At 50.0% G+C, this 26,768-nt stretch overlaps 3 protein-coding genes across 3 annotated transcripts; 2 read left to right on the forward strand and 1 right to left on the reverse strand.

The window, feature by feature from the left end:
- The first annotated feature begins 1,186 nt into the window (after positions 1-1,186).
- Positions 1,187-17,097, forward strand: MTF1 (metal regulatory transcription factor 1). Its single transcript, XM_083751425.1, has 11 exons — positions 1,187-1,376; positions 2,139-2,599; positions 5,520-5,758; positions 6,859-6,990; positions 7,792-7,865; positions 8,300-8,433; positions 9,459-9,536; positions 9,806-9,908; positions 10,453-10,964; positions 11,143-11,206; positions 12,505-17,097. The coding sequence occupies exons 2-11, from the start codon at positions 2,189-2,191 to the stop codon at positions 12,993-12,995; spliced, it is 2,238 nt and encodes a 745-aa protein (XP_083607551.1). The 5' UTR covers positions 1,187-1,376; positions 2,139-2,188; the 3' UTR covers positions 12,996-17,097.
- A 1,344-nt stretch (positions 17,098-18,441) lies between these two features.
- YRDC (yrdC N6-threonylcarbamoyltransferase domain containing) lies at positions 18,442-21,619 on the forward strand. The gene is made up of 5 exons (XM_083751528.1): positions 18,442-18,999; positions 19,201-19,315; positions 20,185-20,304; positions 20,554-20,696; positions 21,031-21,619. The coding sequence occupies exons 1-5, from the start codon at positions 18,614-18,616 to the stop codon at positions 21,125-21,127; spliced, it is 861 nt and encodes a 286-aa protein (XP_083607654.1). The 5' UTR covers positions 18,442-18,613; the 3' UTR covers positions 21,128-21,619.
- Positions 21,620-22,036: 417 nt separating this feature from the next.
- Positions 22,037-26,512, reverse strand: MANEAL (mannosidase endo-alpha like). The gene is made up of 4 exons (XM_083751484.1): positions 25,921-26,512; positions 24,799-24,908; positions 23,889-23,965; positions 22,037-23,273 (listed from the first exon to the last, which is right to left on the reverse strand). The coding sequence occupies exons 1-4, from the start codon at positions 26,399-26,401 to the stop codon at positions 22,637-22,639; spliced, it is 1,305 nt and encodes a 434-aa protein (XP_083607610.1). The 5' UTR covers positions 26,402-26,512; the 3' UTR covers positions 22,037-22,636.
- Positions 26,513-26,768: the final 256 nt, after the last annotated feature.

Genomic DNA, 26,768 nt, shown 5'->3' on the forward strand with positions numbered 1-26,768 from the left:
ACTGTGATCACATTTTGTGTTTTTACAAGGTATGAAGGCATCACAGCCAGGATTCACTGCCCTGACTAGCAACAATGTTTGATGCTGTAACTGCAGGGGAAGTTCTCACTTCCTCCTTTTCAGTCCTGCCTTCCTCCTCTTTGTGGGCTTACCCTCTGGCCCTCCTAGCCTATAAAGTTTCCTGTGCCCCTCTAACCACCACAGTGGAGGGTTAATGGAACACACAACCCTTCATAAATTGAAAGGAAGTGTGTGGTGGGGCTCTGAGGATGTGTGCGCAAGTCTTGTAAGAAGTGAGAGAAACATTTCTCTCCATTTTCTACACACTAAGCTATTGTGTCCCTTTCATTACCTCTTTCTTAAGTCTTCAATTGTTGCAAGCCTACTGCTTGATTATTTTGGCTGCCTGTTTCTACCCTGCTCCCCTGGTGTTGTGATGGGGCACCTGCCAGGTTCTTTCAAGCAAAGAGCGGCCTTGATTGACTGGGTTACCACCTACCCTGAGACTGGAGTGATAGGGAGTCGAGTAGGCAGGCAGGAGACCCCCCCCCCTTGTGCTCACTTGGGGCCCCTCCAGGCAACCTGCTCATTAACGAGCCTTTTAATTAGCAAGCCTCTAAATTATTGAGCCTTCTCCTTTACTTCAATAGTACCTGCTCATCCTGGGGTGCTTTTATAAACTGCTTTGGCATTATTATTGTTTTCAAATGAAATAGAGGTCTATAAAATAGATATGCCAAGGAGCGAATCGCCCTGCGTTCTTCAGGCTTTTAAAGCACCTCTCAATCATTCATCCACGCCACTCTTTTCCAGTGCATTCCCTCGCCCGCTTTCCAAGCTGCTCGAGCCTTTTTCGGGTGCGCAAAAAAACCGTTTCAACTCCAGCTGTGCGCCGCGTCCTGCCTCCCGCCCCGGCATCTTCCCGCAAAACAGATGCAGCCTGGACTCGGTGCCAGAAGAGGCTTTTCGCTCTCCATAAAGGGAGGGAGGCTGCAAGGTCGGCCTTGCCAAGGTCTCGGATGATTCACAACAGCCCTGCCATGAAGACGCGCCTCGCCGACGCTCCAACTCCCCGCGGCTTTGAAGGCATCCGTCCGTCCCGAGTAGACACCGCCGACGCACCGCTCTAGCCTCTGTCCATCTGTGGTAGGAGGGGGCGTGGCCGGAAGAGGTGCTTTCCCGGCCTGCCCCGCGCTGCTCGGAAGCGGAAGCGCGAATATCTGAGGAAACCTCGGGCGGACGGACCGAGCGAGCCGAGCGGACTGACGGGCGGGCGAGCGAGCGAGCGAGTGCTGGCGCTCGGGCTGCGCGTGGCAGCCGGGCAGGCGCCATGGCACTGACACGGGCCGGGCTGGGCCTGCAGCTGGACGCGGCCGGTGAGATGCGCGCGGGGCGGACAGGCGGCCCTGGAGCGAAGCGAGCCTGGAGCTCGGGCTGCCCCGAGGCTGGCCCTGTCCTCCTCCTCCCTGTCAGAGAGCCGCCCTCACGCGGCGACTCGTGGGTCACTGTCGGGGGTGGCGGCGAAGCGGGGCCGCGAATTCCTTTCCCCCACCGGGCGCGGCGGCAGCTCCTTGGGATTGTCGAAACGGAACTTGTTGGGGCCACAGAGCCCTCCTTCGGCTGAGTCTCTTTTCAGGCGCCTCCTCCTGCTGCTGCTGCGACTCTTTCAGTATTAAGCGGGGAGGGGCAATTAGCCAGCCTGGTGACCGAAAGAGTGACCCACATAATGTAGCCTTTCGGCTGGGACATTTGCAGAATTTTACAAACAGTCGATGTATATACACGCATATCGTTGGCTTGTCTCCTTCAAAAGCCAGAAGGCGCCATGCAAAACCCAGCAAGCCTCCAATGCTTGGGAGGGGGAGGGGGTTAGCGGGAAGAGAGGGAGAAGTAAGACTTTAAAGATGCATGTTTTTTGTAACATTAGCACGACACATTTTGACTCAAGTGAGCCTGCTGCAGGGAGTTATCTGTAGAAAATATAAGGGCGCTGGCTTCACTGCACTTTAAAAACATTGTAAAGCAGAAGAACTGAAGCAACTATGTGCTTCAGTAAATTGGGTGTCAATTGGAAAACAGAACTACGTACTGAATGTTAATGAGTTCTGACTGCTCTGTTCTACGTGATCTTTTTACAGGTGAGCTGTCTTATGTTCATTCTGTGACCCTTCTGGAATGCCACTAAACCATGGGGGAAAACAGTCCTGAGAATGTCATCTATTACAAAGTGGAGGAAGATGACTTGGCCCAGGATGATAAACTGTTGTGGTTTGTGGACAAGAATGGCCTTGTCCCATCCTCATCCAGGACAGTGTATGACAGAACAACAGTCCTCATTGAACAAGACCGAGGGCCATTGGAGGACGAGGAGGATGAAGGGCAGTGTGGGGATCACTTGCCTTTTCTGCCTGATGGTCACGAGGACAGATTTCCTTTGATAGCTGACCATGAAGGAATGTCCCAGGGTTATGTTCAGCACATTATTTCTCCGGATCAGATTCATCTGACGATCAATCCTGGCTCAACTCCTATGCCACGAAACATTGAAGGAGCCACCCTTACTTTGCAGTCAGAGTGCCCTGAGACGAAACTGAAAGAAGTAAGTAGCAGACTCTAATCTAATCCTGCTCCTCTATCGGGAGGCCTGTCATATGACTGTATGGAAGCCTGTATTGCTTTTTGTGTTGCATTTAAAACTCACGGGGTCAGTTCTGGAAAAGTCATCATCCGAAAATGCCCAAGAAAACAAATTTCCTGATTCTGTAGTGTTTGGCCTTTTCCCATACTTGTGTCAGAGAGGCCATGCCTAAGCTGATCCTGGATGTTTTCACGTGTTGCTCTTCAAGTCAGGTTTATATAATACAAAAATGCATTGTTACACTTCCAAGTATCTTTGGGAATAGGGTGAGCAGAGCTTCTCAGGTTTTGGGGGTGAGAGAGAGCAGTGGTTTCCCTTATATAGCAGGCATATAGACTTGCCTACTTTCCATACTAAGCAGTGCATGGTTGAAGGGAAGCTTTTGCTACTTTTTCATGCTATACACCCTGCCTTGGGAGTTTTCACAATAGTAGAACATTATCGCTAGGGCTGTGTGTGCCATGTGTGATTTTTTTAAATAAACATTTCTGCACTAGGATAGAAAAACAAAAATCTATGACCAATATATATTATTAAAGTTTGCGCTGAGTGCTACATCCTGTAATAATGTATAGTCAACACTGTGCATAGGTGAGACAGAACAGACAATAACGGAGAGAAGCTCCGAACTGTCTGAGTTCTGATTTATGGATTAGCAGGAGGGTGTATGCTTTAGAGAGGCAGCTAAGAGATACTTCTTGACTTAAATCTTGGAATCACTCACAAAATAATGAAGAGGGCCTTTAGTTTTTGGAGTGCTGATAATGAACAAAATTCCTCAAGCTTTATTTTTTATGAATTAATCTATCTTGAATTTAAGGGTGTTTTATTTTTATTTGTTCAATTTATAAACAAGCAAGCACATACATTGAAACTGGCTTAAGATTTAAAAAACAGAAAAATCCTATTTTTAAAAGGCAGGATTTAAATGTTACACCCACTCAAAGCCACAGATAATTAAGAGCCAAAGTCCTAGCGAAAAAGAATTGTTTTTGCCTGACATTTAAATCAGTTATCATACATCCAGTTAAGGGAACCACCCATTAATGGTGCGTCAGTCTTATCTGAATTGTGCTTCGGTTTATTGGCTCTCATCAAGACCATTACCAAGGCAAGACATTGGTTCAGCACATCCACTGCTGTACCCACAAATGTAAAGGAGAAGTAGAACTTCTCTTATAAGGAAGTAGATTGAAGCTTTGCAGAAACAGAATCCTGAGAAAGTGGGCTTAGCAGATTGTTTCTGGCCCTTTGAAATCGTAGGTTGCAGTTTTAAGTCTGCAGATCTTAAAGCTGCTCTTTTGGTTTCAATATGACTGCCACAGTTTGGTTTGATGACTTCAGCCGTATATAAGCCCAGTACTTCTGCAGATTTAGAGAAGGGCTGAAAGTTCATTTGATATACCTTTTGCCTTCTCAAAAAAAATTAGGAATATTGAGACTGACTTAACTTCAGGTATAATAGATTAACTATCTCTTTCTGCTGCTCTTATGGAGGACAAAATCCACCAGGAGCTTCTAGTCTATTGCCTTATGTTCAGATGATTATTGAAAGCAGCTGCTTGGGAAACGATGGAAGAAGAATACATATTTGTGTATGTCTGATAATTACAGAAGTTGGCAGCATTTAATAACTTATTCTGAAGGAAAACTACTGTTCACATATGATTATGACAGGGCCTTCTCCATGCTGGTAGACTCCCAACTCCCATGTCGCCCCTGGCCATTGAGCAGGCTGGCTGCTGGAAATTATAGTCCAGCACACAGGTGTACTCCACCCACCCCGGTGTGAATAATACTTTGTTTAGTTGTAAATTAACATAACTTAGAAGTCACTGTTTGGGAAATATATGAATTAGTATCAACGGGAAACTTGATTTGATGCATATGCCCCTTTGTCAGAGTCCCATGTGCTCCCATGTGGCACAGAAGAGTCGTGTGCACAATTAATTGCACATTCTGTTGCCAACCAACTCAGACCTGCACATGGAGAACAAGCGCACCCTGTGCCAAAGGGAGCTTCTTTTGCAAGTTGTGCTGCTCACTGCTTTGGGAACCTGGACAGAACTACAAAGTCTGGTCATCAACCCCACAGCTGGCAATGGGAGTACAGGAGCAGCACATGGCAAAAAACTAAGTTAAGCCACTGAAATTAGTAATGTTGCATCAGTTGCCAAAAAAGGTCTCTGACCCTCCAGGTATCCAGAAAGATTACATTCTGCGGTTGTGCCTGTTTGTAAGTGGCACCAAACTGGGCAAAGTCTGAAGAGCTGAATAAAATATCTGAGCCTAAAGCACCGGTGACAATCCAGGGTCCATTGAGAAAGGGACAACAGTGGCAGCAGCAGGGTCTTTTCTCCTTGGAAACAGCACAGTCCACAAGGGAGTGATAGCAGCTCAACCAGAAGGAGTAGCAGCAACATCTGTGAAGAGGGAGTTGGGGAGTGCTTTGCAGGGAATTGGGGGATGCACTTCTCTGCCTTAGGCCTCTCAAAACTAGGCAGGAATCTCTAGTCTCTCTTGTAATAATTTTAACCATCTGCAACCATTTCAGGAGTCTTTTTAGGTTCCAAAATTTTGCATGTGCAAACCCACAGGCTACATAATCCCTTATGTTCATTTGTTTTCCTCTTGTAACTAGCTTCCTTTTCTTTCTTATTTTTGATACATTTTGCATGCTTTCTTTTTTTACCTGTAGTGGGAACATCTTTAAAACCTTCCCCTACCTACAGGGTCTTTTTTTTTGCAGCCAGTATTCATGATGGGCCTTTGGCCTGATCTAGCAGAGCTGTTTTTATGGCAACTCTTGAAGTTAACAGTGGAACCCTTTATGATTCTTTGATCAAGAATGGAGACTTAAAGTACATCATGTTTCTGGCAGGTGAAGCGTTACCAGTGCACATTTGAGGGCTGCCCTCGGACCTACAGCACCGCAGGTAACCTGCGCACCCACCAGAAGACACACCGCGGGGAGTACACTTTTGTGTGCAACCAAGAGGGGTGTGGAAAGGCCTTCCTAACATCCTATAGTCTCAAAATCCATGTTCGAGTCCACACCAAGGAGAAACCTTTTGAGTGTGATGTCCAGGGTTGTGAAAAAGCCTTCAATACACTGTACAGGTAAGAGCAGGAGCATTTCCTCCTCTGTCTCTCAAGACAGTGCCTTATTATACACACACAAATGAAATGTCAAAGATGTAACCACAATGTTAAGCCCAAGGGCAACTAAGTTGTGGCTCTCCCAATGTTGTTGGACCTCCAACTCTAAGTAAACCCCAGCATGTAGCCTAGCAACATCCAGAGAGGGACCTACAGGTTAGCCACCCATGCATTATGTGAAACATCTTTCCTGGGGGAAATACTATTTTCCTTGCAGAAATCTCTCTCTCACACACACACCAGTTCTTGTTAGCTCCTCCGAAGTTTATTTCTCAAAGTCTAGTTTCCAATTGAGAGGCTGCTGTTCTAAGCTGCCTGCAAGGGTTTTGGAGAGGAGCCTACTTGACTGCTAGGAAGGAGCTTGGACTACTGCAATGCACTCTATGTGGGACTACCTTTGAAGGTGACCTGGAAGCTGCAATTAATCCAGAATGTGGCAGTTAGAATGGTGACTGGGAGTGGCCGCTAGGAACACATAACACCGGTCCTGAGAGATCTGCATTGGCTCCCAGTTCGTTTCTCAGCACAATTCAAAGTGTTGGTGCTGACCTTTAAAGCCCCAAACAGCCTCGTTCCTGTATACCTGAAAGAGCGTCTCCACCCCCATCGTTCAGCCCAGACACTGAGGTCCAATGCTGAGGGCCTTCTGGTGGTTCCCTCATTGCGAGAAGGTAGGTTACAGGGAACCAGGCAGAGGGCCTTCTCGGTAGTGGCACCTGCCCTGTGGAACACCCTCCCATCAGATGTCAAGGAAATAAGCAGCTATCCTGTTTTTAAAAGACATCTGAAGGCAGCCCTGTTTAGGGAAGTTTTTAATATTTAATGCTGTATTTTTAACATTCAATTGGGAGCTGCCCAGAGTGGCTGCGGAAACTCAGCCAGATGGGTGGGGCATAAATAAATTATTATTATTATTAGTATTAGTATTATTAGTATTATTATTTATTAGCCGATTTTGCTTCTCGGATAGAAGCTGCTGTTTCCCTGTGCCTCCCTTGTTGGTGAGGCTCAGTTCAGAAGAAAGAGGCCTGTGGTAATGGAGCCCACTTCTTTCCCTGTAGGTTAAAAGCCCATCAGAGGCTTCACACGGGAAAAACATTTAACTGTGAATCAGAGGGTTGCAGCAAGTACTTCACCACACTCAGTGACCTGCGGAAACACATTCGGACCCACACTGGAGAGAAGCCATTCAGGTGAGCCACCTGGCTGGAGGCCCTGATGAATCCTGGGTCCTTTGTCAAGCCTTCTGCTGTAGAACAGGCCTGGTTTTTCCTAGCTTCCTGTCTGGCCCTACATGGGGGGTTTGGACTCTTACTCTTGAGCCACATGGCTTTTGACTCCTCTCTGGCCTGCAAAGTGTTGGTATTGAGGCTTTCTTGCCCTGGGTCCACCTCTAGTGAATGTTCTGTGTGTCTGGCAGGACCCATATAACCTTTCAAATACATCATCATCCACCTAGTATTTATGTTGCCCTGTGGTTGTAGTCCACATGTGGGGAACTGGTGGCCCTCTAGATGTTGTTGGACTCCCACTTCCACCAGTCCCAGCTTGTGTTGCCAAGGTCAGGTGAGGAGAGTTGTAATGTAATGTAGCAACACCTGGGGGTCCCCACCACTTTGCTGCTTAGGAGGGAGAATTTCAGCAGCAGTCCCAGTACTGCAGTAGTGGGAGAAGTCACCGGTGCAGAGTTTTCTCTCATTGCAGGTCCTCAAAGGCCAAGGAGCCCTGCCCCATGCTGATGGTGCCCTGGTCAACCACTGAGCTCCATCTCAGTGGGATTGTGAGACTGCATTGGCGGATGTTCTGCTTGCTCTCTTTAAGTCTTCCCTAAGTTATAATACCATGTTCAAGAGCAGGGCTTCCCTTCTGCAGAACTTTCCACTACCCTGTGTGCAGATTAATGCATGGCCTGAGGCTGCTGGGAAGCAAGAGGTGTGATTGGAACTGGTTTCTGCATGAAGCTCCTTGCCGATTTCTCCATCCCTCTCCTGTAGGTGTGATCATGATGGCTGTGGAAAAGCCTTTGCTGCAAGCCACCACCTGAAGACGCATGTGAGGACCCACACCGGTAAGGCTGGGTCTATTGAATCTCTTTCCTGCTTCCTTAATGCTAAGCAGCTGCAGCCTAGATGTGGCCTCATGGAGAAGATGTTTGGCGCAGCTTGCCTGATAGGTCTGAGTGGTTAGATGATGCTGACTCAAAATAAAAGGCCAGTTAAAAGTTTAATAAACTCAACCTTGCTGAAAGCAGCCCAGGATATCTTGGGAAGGAGAAGGGAGCACTTTATGAGGTGACAGTCAGGCCACATTATTTTGTGTTGAAGCCTGCTACATCAGGATCTTGTACAATGGGTTCCTGGGCACCCCTTACCCCTTACACACACTGAGCATGGGAGTGTGATTTAGTCTCTGGCTCAGTATTAGCGATCCTGGAGCTGCTGAGCAACAAGGAACCCAGAGGGTGTTGGATGTGTACAAATCCATAGATTTTTGCCATTGTAGGTGAAAGACCTTTCTTCTGTCCCAGTGATGGCTGCGAGAAGACTTTCAGCACACAATATAGCCTCAAGAGTCACATGAAGGGACACGAGAAGGGGCCCTCCTATACTATGCTGTCCAACAACAGCATCTCTGAGGTGGGTGCCTTTTTCTCAGAGAAAATGTCGTTATTGGTGCACTAGATAGCATGGTGTGCCTTGGTGAGTGCCTGTCAGTATCCAGAACTCTTGTGGAAATCCAGCTCCTTTGGGACCTTTGCAGGTGAAATTACACATGCATGCAGAAAGGTAATCTGCTTTTTCACACAGTGCATCGTGCTGTGGAACTCTCTGCCACTCAGAGAGATTGATGGCTTGATATGAGCAACACTGTATCTGTAAAATATGTTTTTATGCTAATGCTATAATCGTAATGCTGGTGTTCTTGTTCTTATGGAAGGCTAAAGATGAGCCTAGTTAGATGTGTAACGGATTTCAGGAATGCTGATTTATTAGGTTCAGAGAAATGCTAGATAGGGAAACTGAATATAAATGCAGACTAGAGAAACTGATGGGGGAATGTAGCCCAGGAAGGGTTAGAATTCCTGAAAAAGGAGCAGAATCACAAGAAATCCCAGTGAGACAGAGAAATGGGAAAAATGAATGCTTCTGCACAACAATCTTTGTAAGGAGTTCAAAAAAATGAAAAGGCATGTCTAAGAAATCGGAGGGGCAGGTCATCAAAGATGGGCACAGATAAGTAGCTCAGACTTGTAGGGACAGTGTCAGAAAAGCCCCTGTCTGTGATCCCAGAGAGTCACTGTTAGCCACATAGACAGTGCTATTGATCAAGGGCCTGGCTCAGTACAAGGCAGTTTCCTCTTTTCCTGTGTCATCCCAACAGCCATAGTGAGGGCCTTTGTGAATCCTTGGAGATAAATGGCATTTGTTGTAGTTTCCTTCTGCTACCAGCTGCCTTTCTCAGTTAGTGATCTGTGACATTTCACATATAATTTTTAAAGAAAGAGATAGAAAATGTATTTGGGCCTAAGTCTCTGATCACCCTCACTGTTGATAAGTCAAGGACTGGTGCTCTTGAAGAGACTGGCATTGTGGGGCTATAACCAAGCTCATAGTTGCAACTGCTGCATTGCTTAATGTAGGCTTCCTCTCCACCTCTGCAGGATACAAACCACTCACTCTGTCTCAGTGACTTGAGCCTCATGTCCACAGATTCAGAACTGCGGGATAATTCAAATCCAGTAAGTATCTCTTCTGACAGCACAGTGGACAGTGTGGGTCATAGAAGCAGCCTTCTGCCATTTTTTAAAGAGCTCACCTTCCGCCATTCCCGTGGTGGACCTCTGTGGTGTGGCTGGAAGCAAGCAGGCTTCTTGGTATCTCCCTGAGCCAGGTGCTTCAGGGATGTCTGCTCTGAGCAATGCAGCCTGAGTGTATTGGTGGCATCACCACCAGGCTCAACCACAGACCAGCTGACTTTGCATGCCTCACTGCTCCCTCCTTTCCCCAGATGCATGGACAAGACCTGAGTACAATCTCACCAGCAAGCATTTTTGAGTCCATGTTCCAGAGTCCGGAGCCTCCTGTAAATCAGGAAGACGCTCAGCACACAGGTACAAGTCTGCATCTTATCTTTCATTTGCTCCATAGATCATTATTAATCTTGGGCAGCACAGAGAATTTAGTGAACTGCCCGAAAAGCTTAACAAGTGGAGGTCTTGGTAGGCTTTTGGTGTCAGGTGTGCAGGGGTGTATGGTTGGTGGGAATTATACGTGCTGCATCATACTATAATTCACAGAGCAAAGCTATTGAAGAAAAACACTCTCTGGTAGCCCTAGGTGGGAGAAAAAAGGTCCAAAGGGAATTAGCCTGTTTGAGGAAGCCTGAGACGGACTGCATTGAATAAAAATGCAGTGACTACATAACGTTCTCTGTCTGTGGCTTCCACGAGTCTCAATAGAGCTCAGACAGCAAGAGCAGTGTATGGCCAGTGGGGCCTCCCTTTTGCAAATGCCCATGGGCCTTCTTGATATAAAAACTGGTGCTGTTTCTGCCTGGGCTACCATCCAGACGTTTCCTGGCCACAGCTGGGATCCTTCATGGTGCTTTTCAGGATCCTACTAGAGCTTTCTCACCATATACTTCTCTTTTGGCAGACGCCTTGGTTAAAGATTTCGGTGGTGATGCAGACCCAGCCCCTGCTGCCCAGCCGCCCCTCGGAGAAGCTGCTCCTTTGTCTCTGCCACTTGTTCTTCAGCTTGGCATCTCTGAGCCTTCTCCCCCAGCACTGCTTCCTGCCTCCACTGGCACTCAGCAAGCAGCCTACGGAACCCCTGCTGCTGTCCTCCAGTCTCCAGAAGTGCCTGCTCCTAATAGCACACTCTTTGCACCCAACCCCCAGGACTTCCTACAGCACATTCAGGCATCTCCGCAGCCTGTTGGGAATCCCCCTGTCCCAGCAACAGCACCAAGTGTTGCTGAGGTCCTCCCCAGTGGGGTTCAGACTGTGCCTGTTGGAGGGAACTCTGTGCTGGCTGGCAGCCCAACCATCACCATCACCCCATCACAAAGTGCAGCCATTCTGCAGTCCAGCATTGTCATGGGAGAACAAAACCTCCAGTGGATTTTGAATGGTGCCAGCAGGACCTCCCAGAACCAAGAACAAATGGTGAGTGACCTGAATCCCATGCTCCAGCCCAGAATGTGTTATGAAGAGGGTTTGAGGGCTCCAGCAGGTGGGGTAGAGTTGGTACTGCCCTGTTTCCAGAGTGGGCTAGGATACTGTTTGTTGATTTCTGGACTTGGCCCTTGCATTCAAAAGTCTTTTTTCTTTCCTTATGCCAAAGCCACAGGCTCCAGTGCTGGAGAAGGTCTTCTTTACCACTGCCCTTCCTGTTGCTGGTAATGCAGGTAAGTGACACATCCAGGGATCACAGTCTTCCCTTTCATCACTGACACTCACAAGGGCAGATGCTGAATGGGCTGGAGCTTGTGTCATGTCTGGCAGGCAAGGAGGACCCACCCGGGAACGGGCCGTTGAGGAACTTGCCATTAGATTTCTTCTTTGGGATGTATTAGCACTCAGTGAGGGATAAATCCTCATCCCAGGGCATCTGCTTCCCTCCGCTTCTCTCAGTGAGTGAAATCAAAGGAAATACATCACCTTCCTATGTATTTGACCTGTGTGCGTCCCTCTGTCATATTATTTCAAATTTATTTATTCTTCATGAATAAATTGTATAAATTCCAAAGGGAGCCCAGCCCAGCTCACAAGAATAAAATGACATAAAAACATTGTTAGCATTGTTGAAATATTGCAGAAAGCAAATAAAACCAGCCATGTACAAGATTCATAAAACTATTGGCCAAATGCCTGGATAAATAAAATAATTATATGTTTCCTGAATGCAAGTAAAGGGGTGGGGGGCTTCCTGATTTCCCTTGGGAGGGAGTTCCATAGCTGTGGAGGTGCCACCAAAAATTCCCCGTGTCTCCGGTGCCTGTCCTTTGCACTGCTACTCCTAGTGAGTGGCCTCTTTCCCCAGATCACTGGATGGCACTGGTGAGGGCACTCTTAAAGTTACTTGGTTCTATATATTCATATTAACCCCTTAAATTGGGCCTAGTGGCTCATGCAGTGGCCTGAGGAGTGAGATGATACAATCTCTTGCCATACTGTACAATAGCTAGGTGGCACAGCAGTCAGTTAGTCAACCTGGAAGAAAAATTGTGAGAGCACCTTTTAGCTATGAGTGACTGGGCCATGTGAACTTTAACCCCAGGTTATGGACTAACAGTTGAGCCAGAGAGAATGATTCATTCCTCTTTGAGCAGAAAATGGTTACTGGGTGACACAACCCTGCAGCCAGGTCGGCTGCTAGAGAGTCTGTGTCACCCCGTTTGGTTTCTGATTCCTCCAGTTTTGTTCCATCACCTGAGCTACTTCCTGTTGCCTCAGCCTTGGGCCAGGAATGGGCATAACGTGATCCCAGCAGCACCCAAGCTTTGCACCTGGTGTCAGGCATGCAGAGAGAGAGAGAGGGAATGTGGGGGAATTATGTCATGTGAGAACAGGCTGGCAGCAGTGGTGGGTGGCAAAACGTGCATTTCTTCCCATTAGCATTTCTGTTGGAAAGCCCTGAGAGGTATAGATGGAGAAGGCACAGGGGAGTGCTGGTGCCTCTGAACTGACTGTTGTTTGTCCCCAGGGAGCTCTGTGCAGCAGATTGGCCTGAGTGTGCCCGTGATCATCATCAAGCAGGAGGAAGCCTGTCAGTGCCAGTGTGCCTGCCGGGACTCAGCCAAGGACAAAGCCAGCAGCAAGAAGCAGAACTGCTCCTCACAGGGCTCCAAGGCATCAGGGGAGCCTCCTGCGGCAGCACCAGGACCTCCGCCTCAACCCTTTCCCATCAACGTGGCTGCCAGCACCTCTTCTTCTTCTGCTGCTGCTGCTGCTGTTGGTGCCACCACCACCCTCTCTTCCACGTTGCCTCCTTGCGAGCAAAGCACTCTGGCAGGGAACCCCTCAGACTCACAGAACCACTCCCTAAGTGCCATGGATGTCTCAGACTTCCTTTCTCTCCAGAACCCCGAGGCTTCCGCCTCCGCCTCCTCCCCACTGATTCCAATTGAAGCCCTGCTACAAGGGGAGGAGGAGCTTGCCCTGAGCGGAGGCCGTGGTGGCAGCTTCCTCAAGTGAAAAGGTGAAGGCAGCCCTGTCTCTTTATTACGTTGACTTGTTGTGACATGAACCCAAGCATCACTCTGAGCGAGTTTTGAGGGCCGGCTGCTCTCTGGTTGCACCTTGCCAGGGGCATGGGAGGTTCTTGTTACAGCTCCTTGGGGGTGCCTTTACTACTAAGTGTGCACTATTATGGGGGGAGGGGGAGAGAGAAGAAATGTTTGTTTGTTTGTTTGTGAGGGAGGGAGGGAGGAGCAAGACTGTGAGGCGATCTCTTGTTGTAGAGGCAGCTGCCCTTTGGCAAAGTGGTGGACGGGGAGACTCGAGTGCTGAAATGCAGGCCAGGCACATCATCATCATCTTCATCATCTCTCCAGAGTTTGCACATGTAACTCAGTCGGCTTGCTTCAGAGTAGGGGCCCTGTGGTTCCCACATCTTTTGACCGATTACCTGCTTGGAAGGGCGAGTGCTGCTGCCTCTTTCCAGGTGGGCTGCTTGGGGGTTTGCACAAGTTCGGGGGCTGAGAGGATTTGCACTGAAGCAGCTTGATCAGAAACAGTCACCCAGCACAGCAGCTTCTGGGGCTGAAAATGCCCCTGTGGAAGCTTGTCGGGCCTTTGCAAAGGTGGATTGGCAGAGGTGCCTGTAGAAGACTCAGCTAGTGAGGAGGGGCTGCTTCTGCCACTTAGGACCCACCCAGCTAGTTCTGGCAAACCCCATTCCCTGAATGTCTCATGGCTGCGTCATGTCATGAAAGTGCTGGTGCTAAGCTGGCCAGTCCTCCCAACCCTCCAGTCCCGCCCCCCCAGGTTTCCTCTTCGCCGTTCAGCCTTCCCAGTCCTGCCCTCAGCCTGTGCATTGGAAGGAGCATCCTTTCTGCTAACTTACTCAGGGTAAAATCCTAACACGGACTGCCCCTCCCTCTCCAAGGCCTCTAAGGTTTCAATGTCGCCTCGGAAATGTTTTATTTATATGCCATTGTTACTTTTAAAAAATAGATGCCATTCATAGTGTTCTTCTGTTTGGTAGCCACCCTCCTTGTGTTCTAAGGGAGACTTCATTCATCATGTAGGCAGAATATTTGCCTGGCAGACAGCGGCTGTGGGGTGATGGCAGGCTGGACAGGAACACCAACAGGAGTTGCGGAGAAGAAGGGACTTGAGGGTGTGTTTGTCTAGCTTCAGTGACAAGCTACCTCTGCTGAAATCCCCTCTTCTCCACAACTGTTGAAAGTGTGTGAGCAGCCCACCTGGCTACCCAGTCTCAAGGGCAGGCTTAGGTGTATTGATGGGTAGCAGAAGGATCATCTGCTCTCAAGCACCCCCTAGGCAGTAGCAGAGCAGAGACTGTCCTTGGGCTGGAGATCTTTTGGCTGCAACAGTTGGTTGGCCTGCTGCCTCTTGGCCATAGGGCATAGGCGATTGCTTGTCCTAGAACTCCCAAGTGTGGCGGGACTTGGTACTCTTTGCAGGGCTTCTCACTTTAGCAAACAGCTGGGGACTTGGGTGAGCAGAGCCTGGAGAGCTGCCTGTGACAGCAGCCTGTCCTGTCTTGCAGGCTGCTTTAAGCAAACTTTGTCTGGCACTGCTGCCCTGCTTGGGTGTCTCTGGGAGGGCTGCACACGGTGGTGGAGAACAGGACAGCCCTTGGGGTTCTGTTCCTTTATTTATTTCTTGTGTTGTTGTTGTTGTTGTTGTTAAATTGACCATACAGACTGGAGCCTTTTGAATCCCTCTCCTCTTCCTGTGCTGATGAGGGTTGCAGAGCCCGAGGTACCCCATATTCAGGCGTGGGGAGGGTGCCAGGCTGGGCAGTCAAGAACTGGGCTTTGCACAGCTCAACCCCTGGGCTGTTGACCGTCTGTGACTTCCAGGCCTGCAGGGAGGCTCAGGGTTGGGTGGCTTGGTCAGGTGAAGGAACCAGGGGGCAACTGAGGACTTATTTCTGACCCCTATAAAGACCCTACTGGGGGTGGAGTCTGCTGCATTTGCTGGAAGCTGCTGCTGCTGCTGGACTCTAGAGAAGGAAACATTTTGCTGGGGCTCCTCCAATGACACTAACATGCTGGGCTCTAAAATGCACTTTAGTTCTCTTTAAACTGACTGCTGCAATTTTCTTTTGTAAATAACTTTTCACAAAGTTATTAGGGTTCTTTCTCCCCTTTACCCCCTCTGAGTAAAAGTTAAATGTGGTTACGCAAAAAGAGCACTTAACCTCTGTGCAATATGTGTAGCTAGGCGTGGCGTCCTCGTACGCTCTGTGTGTGCGTCCATGTGTGTGTGTGTGAGATTAACAGAATTGATGTGGGAACTGGCTAAGCTGTGTGCTCTGCCTTCTTCAGACTTATGCATGTTTTAAGCAAATGTCCAGTCTATGCAAAACTTCCACTAGGAGCCTGAACTGAATGGAATCAGGTTGGGTCACTCACTCATTCCGAGGTGACTTTGGTTACAGTTGGATACATTCATAGAGTCGCAGCTGCCATCCTTGTCTTCTGAATGCCCCAGAAAGGGAAGTGGAGGGCAGGGAGGCAGATGCAAGCCGTCCTTACATTGGCATGCGGCACCTTCTAGGGTGGATGTCACATTCCTGCCTTACTGCACTGCAAGGGTCTCTACTGCAAAACTGGAAAAACCCTTCATTTCCCAAAAAGGAGTGGTATTTTCCTCTGGCACCTTCTCCAAGCACATTGCTAGTGACTGATCTGTAGAAGTGAGCTATCAAAATGCTAAAGGTACCAACGAGAGAACCTACTCTTGAGAAATAAGAGACACAGAAGGAGGCAGCTGCATTGCCTGCTAGCTACCCTCTGCAAAACCACAAAAGGAAAAGCTTATTCTTTTTAACATCACACACTCTGGATTTTTCTTTTTTTATCAGAGTATTATTTCTCCTTTATGTCTTTTAGAAATTGTGTCTCCAGTTTTGGGTTTTTGTTGTTTAAATAAGCATCCCATGTAGCTGGGTTGGGGGCTGACCTTTCAGCTTTTTCCATCTTACATTGTTTCATTTGGAGGTTTGGACTCTGGTTCTGCACTGAGAAATGCCAAGGAAACTGGATATTTATGTAGGGTGTGTGTGTGTGTGTGTGTGTGTGTGTGTGTGTGTGTGTGTTTGTGGAAACAGTGTGTAGCCCACACTGTCTTCTTAGTCGTATGCATGCTGGCCAAAAATGGTTTCTATGCAGTGGACACTTTCAAGGAAATGCAGTTTCTACTTTCCTTAACAAATGGGTGTTTTGGCTTTTTGTTCCCCTCATATGAACTTCACTGGTAAAGCCCAGGGAGATATTTTAATTTTTCTTCTTCTGCAATCTGTTAATAGAAATGACTCATTCCTTTGCTCTGCAGTGTTGTGTCTTTCCAAATGCTCTTTTTTGTGGGGAAATGGGAAGGAGCTGCCATTCATTCTGGTGGAGACAGAAGTTAAGGTTCCTGGGGTACCTGAGAGAGGGTTTAGGCTGCTTCTTTCCCAGTCACTGTGGGTAGGGAGATGTCACCATCTGTTAACACTGCATGTGTGAGATAGAGGTGGGGGGGGGAGAGAAAAACCTTGCACAAGGGGGAATTTCAAGCCCCTTTCCCATAACTGCCACCTTCCCACATGGGGTGTGGGCTTGTGCCCTAGAGTGGTGTAATTGGAGGCCCCCAAAGGCTCTCGGGTAACTTTTGCAAAGTGCCTTTCTGGGTCTCCCCTCCTAGCCCGGATTTCCTCCACAACAACACATGGCATTGCTATGGCTCCATTCCAGAGCTATGCAAGGAGTGAAGCGGAGATCATTTGAAGTTGCCAGTTTCTCTCAGGAGTATGTGTTTTGTGTTTAAACAAATTTAATTTAACTGAAACATGGGAACAAATGTCCTTGCATTGAGTGATGTGAAGATGTTAGTTACAGGTACAGTACTTCCAAAGGAAGAGCCTCTCCAAAACCCCAGAAGCATAAACATGAATTTGTATTTTTGAAGAATGTAAAATGTGAAATAACCGTGTTTGCTTAACTGCTCCATTTTGTATAAAATTAATATTGTACTTTGAAATACCTGCAAGGAAGTGGAAATTAATTTTTTAATTGAAAGCAATATTAATACCACTGGGATCCTAATTAAATGCTTATTTAAATCTGGTGCCTTTGGACGAATCATTTCTGGAGGTGATGGGAATTATTTTCAACGGGTTTCAGCTTAGTGACAGAGCATGCACTTTGTATGCAGAAGGTCCCTGGTGTTCGATTTCTGGTATTTTCAGGTGAAGTTAAGTAAAGGCTTCCCTGAGATTCTGAAGACCCACTTAGACAATATTGAGCTAAATGGACCAAAAGTATGACTTGGGATAATGCAGCTGCTTGTGTTTCAATGTACTGGAGAAGGCAAGAATGGAGTGCTCCAGTCTGCCTGAGCTGAAGTTTAGGAGGAAGTGGTAGCTGGGGATTTAATCCAATAATTAGCTGACCCAAGACCCGGAAGAGTGATATTGCCCTGTGAGGTATTCCATCTTTAGTTTGTGGACAGGGTTAGTGCATCCACAATGCCCCATGCTCTGGAAAGCTGCTGATTAAGCTACTGTAATGCATTGTAGAGGGCTTCTCCCACAGGAACCTGGCTGGCCATTGTGAGAAGAGGATGCTGGACTAGATGGGCTCTTAATTTTCACCGTGTGTCCTGCGAGGGCAAACCTGATCAGTCGATGAGGCAGGGTGGAGCCTTCTCTGTGGTGGCGCCCCATTTAGAAAATGCTCCCTCTCCCTCCTGGTTGACTAGTGCTGAGGAGGAACCTGGGTGAAAGGGGGGGGGGGCGCTTTGCCCAATCGCTAGGATGAACCCAAGGGGCAAACGCTTCTCTCAGCTGCCTCAGTTGCTGCTTGTTTATGGTGCTTGGCTGCTCTCTCCTTTGGACACTTCTAATTATATTAATAACTTTGTACTAATATTAATAAATAATAGTACTTATATTCCTAGCACCTATTAATAATAATGTTGGGGTGTTAGGCTGCGACCGAGCAACCTCCACCTTTTATTTATAGCAACTATTATGTTACTAATTATAACGGCCGCTTGCGGCGCGTGTGTCTCAGACGGTTCCATGTCCCCCCGCCGCCTCTGTCCAGGATGGGGCTTGTGGGGAGGGGTCGTGCCTCCGCAGCCCCCCAACCCAGTCCGGTTCTCGGAGCTCCACCCGGCTAGCAGGGCAAGAAAGCAACTGCGCAGCCGCAGAGTAGCGAGCCTCTTAGCACGCCTCGGGCAACGAGACACATAGGCGGACTCTGTCCCCTGGGAAAGCCAAGGCGAGGTCAGTCTACCACTTCACACGTCTATGGTCTGCAATTGGCGTCCGGGGGCTCACGCAGAGCCTAAACTTCCTGTAAGGAGCGGAAGCAGTGCTTGCCCGGGACTCTCTAGGACTATCGCCTCTCTTGGCTTTGTCCTGGGCGACGGCGCCGCCACTCCTTCCGCCCCGATACCCGGCGCGGGGCAGAAGTTGCGTCATGGCCGCGGCTTGCGACACAGGAAGTGTCCCCGTGCGAGGCAGCAGCGCCAGGCGGATGGAAGGGATCGGCGAAGCGGCGAGCGTCGTCGTGTTCGCTTAACTGGCTGAGCCGCTGGCCAGAGAGGGTTCGCCTTCGCCCTTCCTTCTGCGCATGTACAGAGCGCCTCTCCTGCTTCGTCTGAGGCTCCGGCGTTGCTGGTGCTCCTCGTCCTTCCCTGTCAAACCTTGGAGCGGCGGCGGCGGCGGGGCTGCTGCTTGTGAGGAGGGCGCACATTCCGTTCCTGGACTGCCGGCCATGGCGAGGGTCCCCCTGCCGATGCTTCTGCCGGCTTCCGGGCCGGACCGTCAGTCGGCGCTGGTGGCGGCGGCGTCCGCGCTGCGCGAGGGCGGCCTGGTGGCGCTGCCCACCGACACGGTCTACGGCGTGGCCTGCCTGGCGCAGGACTCGCGGGCGCTGGGGGCCGTTTACCGCCTGAAGGGCCGCGCCGCTAGTAAGCCCCTCGCTATCTGCCTAGCCGACGTCGAGCACGTCTACAGGTGCGGCGGGGTCGGCGAAGGAGGTGGGGGTCTTTCAATGCGGGGGGGGGTGGCCCTCCCTCCGCCTCTCCTCCTTCCTTCGGCGAAGCAGAGAAGTCGGTGGATAGGGCCCTCGGCCGCTTCTGCCCCTTCTGATTGCCTTTGGCTGCGTGACAGAGGATGGGCTCACCTTTTGCATACTTTCTCCTTCCCCTTTTGTAGGTACTGTAACGTTTGCGTGCCTGACAAGCTGCTGCAGGAACTCCTTCCTGGGCCAGTGACGCTGGTCCTGGAGCGCTCAGACACCCTCAACAAAGACTTGAACCCCTTCACCCCAGTGAGTCTTGGCTAGCAAGTTCTATAGAGACCCTTTGACCTTTTGGAGAGCTCCCAGTTTCCCAATAGGGTGCTTATCAGTTGGGTGTGCTCTTAGGTTGACATCAGAGTGGACCTTCCTCCATTCCAGGCTAAAAGGCAAATCTGATTGGTTGGGAATATTAGTGGAGATTTTAATTTTCCTCGGGATTATTTTTTTAAAAGCTATTGCCGGACTGCAAGTCTCAAGCTAAGCATGGCTACTTCTTTTCCTGTTTTAGTTTCACTTAGTTATGGGTGGCTGGGAGGGGTGGCTGCATTCTGAGATGGGTGGGATAAAGGTGCAACAGATTCCTAATTCCTGTCCTATTCAAATGAGCAAGGGTGTATGTGGGTTGTTCTTCTCACAGTGCATAGTGGGGAAATCTCCATACCAACCTGCCCACAAGATCTGCTAGGGATGCTCTACATGACCTGGTGGTAGTAGTGGAGGCCTAACTACTTAGGATTTTCTCTGTGTCTGTGCATTAGGAAATTTGTTGATCCCCCTTTCTGTTGCCTAGCCTTTTTATATTCTTATTCCAGCAGGCATTTAATTTAGTGCGTTAAGGGGTTTCCTGTGTTTTGGTAGATGAACCTCTTGTCTTATTTGCTACACCTGCCCTCTTACATTTTTTTTTACTGAATTTAACTTGTGTTGGACTTCACTGTAAGCTGTCCTGAATGCTGTTGTGCAGTGGAAAGTGGGGCATATACTGTATATGTATGCATGCTTTCATATACATGCATGTATAAATATCTTGCCTTTTAAAACTATATGTACATAAAAGCTAAAAGTAAGTAGTGGTACTCATTCATCTCTTCCTCTCCCCCACCCCGCTTTTGTCACAGTTAGTTGGTGTCCGCATCCCCAGTCACTGGTTCATCAGGGAGCTGGCCAGGGAGTGTGCTGGCCCTCTGGCCTTAACAAGCGCAAACATCAGTCAGGGGGCAAGCTCCCTCACAGTCACGGTAAGGGCTGCTTGAAACCTGTAGGACGGGATGATAATGGAATCCTGGGTGGCTCTCCAAGTCCCCAGGGAAGGGCATTATGTTCCATTTTGTTTTAATTGGCTTGCTCCTCTCAGAGGGTAAAGCCACTGTGTGTCTAAGCAGGAGCTTATGGTACCCTTTTCTCTGTGGTTGTTGGCTATTAGCATCTTGTGGTGCACACTGGCTCAGGAGCCTGCTAAGCTCTTACGCTCTTCTTTTATATTTCAGGAGTTCCAAGAACTCTGGCCTCACCTGTCACTTGTAATTGATGGGGGCCCCACTGGGGACATCCATAGACCAGAGTCCCGCCTAGGCTCTACTGTGATTGACCTTTCTGTTCCTGGCAAGTTCAAGATCATCCGGGGAGGATGGTAAGCCTCACACAGCCTCCTCTCCACCTGAGTGGCATTTGTAGGCTGCAGAGTTGTCTTCCTCTGAATAGGATGGAACTATTTAGCCCTAGGACAGTGGTCCTTCAGGTGTGTGTGGTGGTGGTCCTAAAGGAGGCACGCTCCTGCTGCAAATGATTCCAAAAGCACACCTGCTTACTCCTGCAGGTGGAGTGCCTTGTGAATTGGGTCAAACCTCCTATTTTGACTTTGCATTTAACACACGGATGATGCTAAATTAGCCTTCAAGAATATTAAGCTGTAAACAATGCAGATCTTGTCCCCAGCATCTTACTCCTTCTTTTCTTTTCTGCAGTGCACTTATTCAGACCGTTGAGATCCTGGCAGTCAAGTATGGCCTGACAGCTGATCTGCCTATATGTGGTCAACTCACACAGTCTCTGGGCAAGTAGATGGTGTGTGACATATCAGGAAGCTGTTTACAAGAGCCTTGTCCTGGAAAGTATAACTCTGCCCTTCTTGGGTGCAAAGGGAGCCTCCCCTCCTTTCCCAGTTGACTTCTGTGACTCCAGAAGGATCTGGCCCTGCTGGGGGTGAAGTATTTTCTCCTTCCTGGCATTTCCTTTCGGATTTAGGGAGGGGCACACACTTCTGTGCCTAAGTATCCCTCCCTTTTAGGAAGTCTGTCCTCTCTATCCCTTGAACACTTGGCCTGGAGGGGTTGAAGCATTTGAACAAGACAGTGCAGCTGACAATCATGGAGTGTATAGAAAAGCAGGAAGATGCATTTTGAGGGGCCCTGGTAGGTGGAGCATGCCTGTGACCAGGGGGGACCAAACTGCCTTGAACCCAGCTCTACTGAAAACAGAGACCAGACCAGCCACTGACGGGCAAGCAACAGGCTGCGTTTTTGACCAATATCATTAAAATGGAAACCTAGTGCATGTTGGCCTCCATGTTCTTTAGTATGCGGAGGGTGGGGAATTCTAAGACTGGGGGGAAATTACCTATTGGAGGGTGACATGCAGTATTGATAATCCTAGTGGTGTAGGATTAATGGTAAAATGAGAATCTAGCTCATTTTCCCCATGCAACCACTGTAGAGTTCACTTAGTAACTTTGCCTGAACTGCAGGCATGGGGCCCAAACAACACACTTGCTTGTCTTTCCAGCCCAGCCCTGCCCCCAAACTATTTATAGGATGGAATACAGCACAACTCACTCCACAAAGTCTGCAACAAGCTATTAAGGAGCAGTCTCCATTTGAAGCAAACACCAAAACTCCACGCCCCATTAGGTCACTGGAGCATCACTTTTTCTGTTCTTGCTGCCTGTCTTGAAGGAATAAATGCCAACACCAGTGAGGTTCTTGTTTTATTGCAAGACTGGGTGCATTTCTGATCACTGGAATTCCAAAGACATAATACAGCATGTGGTTTCTGAGAACTTTCCTGCATACACAAATTGTCTAGGTTTTGTTTTTTTAATAAGGGTAGGGCTCCATCAGGTTATGTTTGCTGGGAGCAGCAACAGGGTAGAGGTCTAAGTAGCAGTGGCAGCAGAGAAGGAATAAATATCCCTGGAACTGAATAGCAACAGGGATGTGCTGTTCAGTTTAGCACCTCCTGCAGAACTCAGATTTGAAATGAATTGTCCTCTTGGCTTGCAGCAGGCAAAGAGATTTATTATTTTAAGGAAAGCTGAGGGCTTGGAGTGAGGAGGATTGCAAGAGCACTAGCCCAACTATATCTGGGGAGTTTTGCACAGTCGTATATCGGTGTGCTGCCCTGCAGGAGCACAGCAAACCTCTCAAGAGGTATTTCAACATGAAACGCAGCTCATCCCTCTTCACCCAGGTTCCAGAAACTTACAGCTCTGAGAGCAGCTTCCTCCACCTGAATGGCTACCAGCTTCTCTCTGGGTCTCTTCGTGCCCAGGAGAATCAACCCTTCACAGCTTGCTCACATGAGCCACTGCTCTTTCTCTTTGCTGTAGTGCTCTGCCCACCTACGGGTTAGTTCCAGGTACATGTCTGGCTGGTGGGGCAAGTAGTCCAAGTAGAGCCGGGTCAGGGTCTTCTTGGGTGTGGCCTTCTCGATCTGGGTGCCTTCGTGCCATTCATTGAAGGACGTGATGGAGACTATCTCCGGGCGCACCATGAGGGCGGCCTGCAGGGCCGTCTCGTAGTACTTGCCGTTTACCCTGTTCCGTGTGTTGTGGTTGTTCCAAGGGCGGATGCTGGTGTCGATGTAACCAGGGCCCACGCTGGGGATGAAGAGGAGGTTGTTGGAGTCACAGAAGGCCTTGATGGCTTTCCAGTTCTGGTGGGAGGAGCCGTAGGAGAAGCCGTTGGAGGCAAAGTAGGTGTAGAGCCCGTCGTAGCCGGCGGAGAGGATGTCGTGCTTGTGCCCCTCCTCCACCAGCAGGGCGATGAAGACGGCGTCATAGGGGGTGTTGCGGAGAGAGTGGGAGCCGGAAGGGGTGAGCAGGTTTGCCCATGCTTCGGGTGGCGTAAGGTACGAGTCATAAATATAAAATAAAGGCAGCCTCCGGCCCGTGCTGGTCTTGTATCTGTAGAAAGCATCATGTGTTCCATACCTGCCAAGATAATAGGCTGTTTAATGCCCCACATTTGGCCTTATAAGTCCACAAGCAGCCTAGAGAAACTTGGTCCTGCTCTTAGCAGAGAAGGCAGGTTGCCTGGTTTTTCCCTGCTCTGAATGTTGCATCAGTACCCTCTTCGCTTCCAGTTTCTCTGATTCTTTGTCTGCCAACAGATACCCAGTGAAAGCTGAGCTCTCCAGCACTGGGGTCCTTTGACAGGGAGCAAAGAGCAAATACTGAGCAAAGAGCCAGCTTCTCCCCCTTCCAGCCAGCCCAGCAGGCTGACTGCATCACCAGTATCTGAAGGTTTTTAGGTTTTCATATGCGGGCCATTTTTCTCCAGCCAAAAGAGCAGATTGCTACAAATTCAATAAGCATTTAAAACTTACAGTTTAAACACTCTTTATTTATTAAATAAGCAATGCTCACCTTCAGCCCTGTGTTCTTGGGTTTCACACAGGCAAAAGTGGCCCTTTGTTCTACCCAAGCCTCTCAAGGGTAGGAATCGCCTCTCCTATCTTTTTAACTCTTTGCTTTCCAAATTGGCCACTTTCTTGTCATTTGGACTCTGGCTGTTGTCATCTTTAGGCCTCTGAGTACTGTACTTACTTGTCTATGATATATTTCACATTGCTGTGCAGAGTGTTGTCGTCGCGCCCTTTATATGGCTGTATGTGGAAGGTGACCTGCAGAAAAGGAACACGGGGCAGCAGCAGTTGTGCAGCACCCCCAGCCACACAGTCAGTGGGCAGCAGCAACTGCAGGAGTAATCTCCCACCCCCACTCCCACCTACATTAGTCCCATCCCTTCACCACAACAGTTAAAAGTTGTTAAAGGAAGGTGGTGGACTCTCCTTCACTGGAGGTTTTTAAACAGAAGTTGGACAGCCACCTGCCATGTAAGATTCATTCTTTCCCTCCATTTTTGTTCCTTCTTATGTATCAAAATCAGTTTTGGGGGTGGAGAGAGAAAAGACTGAACTGTCACAGGCAGGCATGGCTCTGTAATACTACAGTCATACCTCGGGTTGAATGTGCTTCAGGTGGAGCACTTTCGGGTTGCGCTCCGCAGCAAGCCAGAAGTAACAGAGCGCGTTACTTCCGGGTTTTGCCGCTCGCGCATGCACAGACGCTCAAAATGATGTCACGCGCATGCGCAGAAGTGGCAAAACACCGTACACGCAGACGCGCCATTGTGACTTATGTTCTATTCAGGATGTGAATGGGGCTCCGGAACGGATCCCGTTCGCATCCCGAGGTACCACTGTATTTTTATTCCATGAACTTCCAGATTTCACCACCCCATTACAAGGCTTCAAGCAGGGAGCAGCTAACCAATTAACAGGGACCCCCTGTAGTTCCCCTTTGCACTGTGGATGACTGCTCATGAGTGGAACCCCCACCAACCCTGGCTGCCACATAGTTGGAAGCAGCTGTCATAAAACAATAGCCTAATAGCCCCAAGCCTAAAACAATAGCCTAATAGCCCCAAGCCCCAAGCCGTGGCAACAACAGGCACCTGGATTGCGTATCTGTGTGCAGCGTCCAATATGAAGGGCACCAGGCTCTCAGAGGGTTCACCGTTGTCATCTGCTAGGCCAGGGGGGTACCAGGACAGAACCATGACTCCTGCAGAGACAGAGAGGATTGTGTCCACCTGCAGGAGCTAAGACTGCCTTCAGCATCTGGCCGCTTTACAATCTGAAGATGATGATGCCCCCCCTTAAATATGGATGCTGAAAGCCTGCTAGGCCAAAAAGATAGTCGAAACCATTGCACCTACCAGCCCCCACCCCTCAAAGAACTAACCTGCCCCTTCTTCACTTGATGCATAGAAACTATGGAACTCCCTCCCACAGGATGCAGTGATGGCCACCAACTTGAATGGCTTTAAAAGAGGTTGAGACAAATTCAGGGAGAAGGTTATTGATTGCTAACCATGGAGGCTATGCTCTGCCATCACAGCTGGAGGCAAGCAATGCTTGGGTATAGCGGTTGTCCTGTATAGCAGTTGCCCCCAAATCCTGCTTGCAGTTTCCCACAGGCATATGATTGGCTCTTGTGAGAACAGGATATTTGGCTCTGACTCTGTAGGCTCTCTTTCCTGATCCCTTGTTCCGTGCCTGCCAATAGCAAGACATCTGGCCTCTGCAGCAAAAGTGGTGATGGGGGAGGAGCTGTCCAGGACAAGGCAGTGCTGAAATTTCATCTGAGGTCCAGATGCTGAAATTTCAGACTCCAGCCTCTTGGGGTTGCCTGGAAACCCCAGAGGAAAAAAAGAAAGGTCTTTGGATGCCGCTAGCGCAGATGTGGCATTTCCAACCCCCCCCCCTTCCACCCGCCAAAGCTAGACGAGTTGCTGGCAGGGGAGGCTGTTACCCTTTGAGGAGCATCTCTGGGCTTCCCCTCTGTGATATGAGGGACATTTTGCGGCCTTGGATGCTCCCAGAGATTTCAGCAGCCGCTGATTCAAGGGGCGACGAGGGCTTTATGGGGCAGCTTCTGAGCGGGGCTCGGGGTCTTGTAGGGTGCTCGCCTCTCGATCGCCCTCGCCAGCCCGGCCAGTCTGCCACCCCTCCCCCGGCCTCCTTCCTCTCCGCACCCCTACCCCGCGGTCGGCTGGGGACGCGCCCTCACTGACCGATGGCGGCGGCGCGGAGCTGGCGCATGTGCTCCTCCAGGACTGCCGGGTCGCGGGAGCTGTAGGGCCCGAGGGCCGGGTAGAAGCTGGCTCCGATGTCCTCGGGGGGGCTGTGGCGGCCTTTCGGGTAGCTGGCCGAAATTTTGGGGTCCCAGTGGGGCACCATCACGTGGTCCCAGTGGAGGTAGCGGCTGTCGAAGCGCGGAGTCCCATACCACGTGTAGTAGAAGACGTGCAGCGAGGAGGAGACGGACGGGGCGTCCCGGTCGGGCGGGGGCTGCGCCCCGAGCGGGGGCGCGGGGGAGTCGGCTCGGGCGGGGGCCTCCTTGGCCTCTTTCTCCTCGGGCCAGGGCCCCGGGAAGCGGCGGCGCCGGGGGTCGTCGGGTGGGGGCTTGAGGGTGCGCAGCGCCAGGAGGGCGCCCAGGACGAAGAGCGCGCAGAGGAAGAGCGCCAGGCAGGCGCGGCGGCGCAGGCGCACCATCCCGGCCCCGAGCCCCAGCTGCTGCCGGCCCGGGCGGGCAGCCTCCCCGCTAACGGCCCAGGCGAGGCGCCGGCGCGGCACTTGGGCCCGTCTGCCTCCCGCCCTGCCCTCCCAGGCGGAAGAGCCCAACGGGCGGCAGGCCGGGCGACGCGCACTCTTCCCCCCGCTCCCGGCCGTTGGATGGTACGGTCCATGCATAGGGGCGGGGGGAGGAGGCCGGCGTTAACCTCTCATTGTCCAGCTAGACTGCGCTGGGCCTGGGTCAAGGCACGGCAGCTCCTATTCCAGGCACGGGCGTCTTTTCTCGCGAGGGAGAGGACTGGGCAGGCGGCGAGCCGCGGAAAGAAGGGATGATGGCAGTTATTGC

The sequence above is a fragment of the Podarcis gaigeae genome, assembly GCF_964106915.1.
Source record: "Podarcis gaigeae genome assembly, chromosome: 8".
NCBI classification, from domain to species: Eukaryota; Metazoa; Chordata; class Lepidosauria; order Squamata; family Lacertidae; genus Podarcis; species Podarcis gaigeae.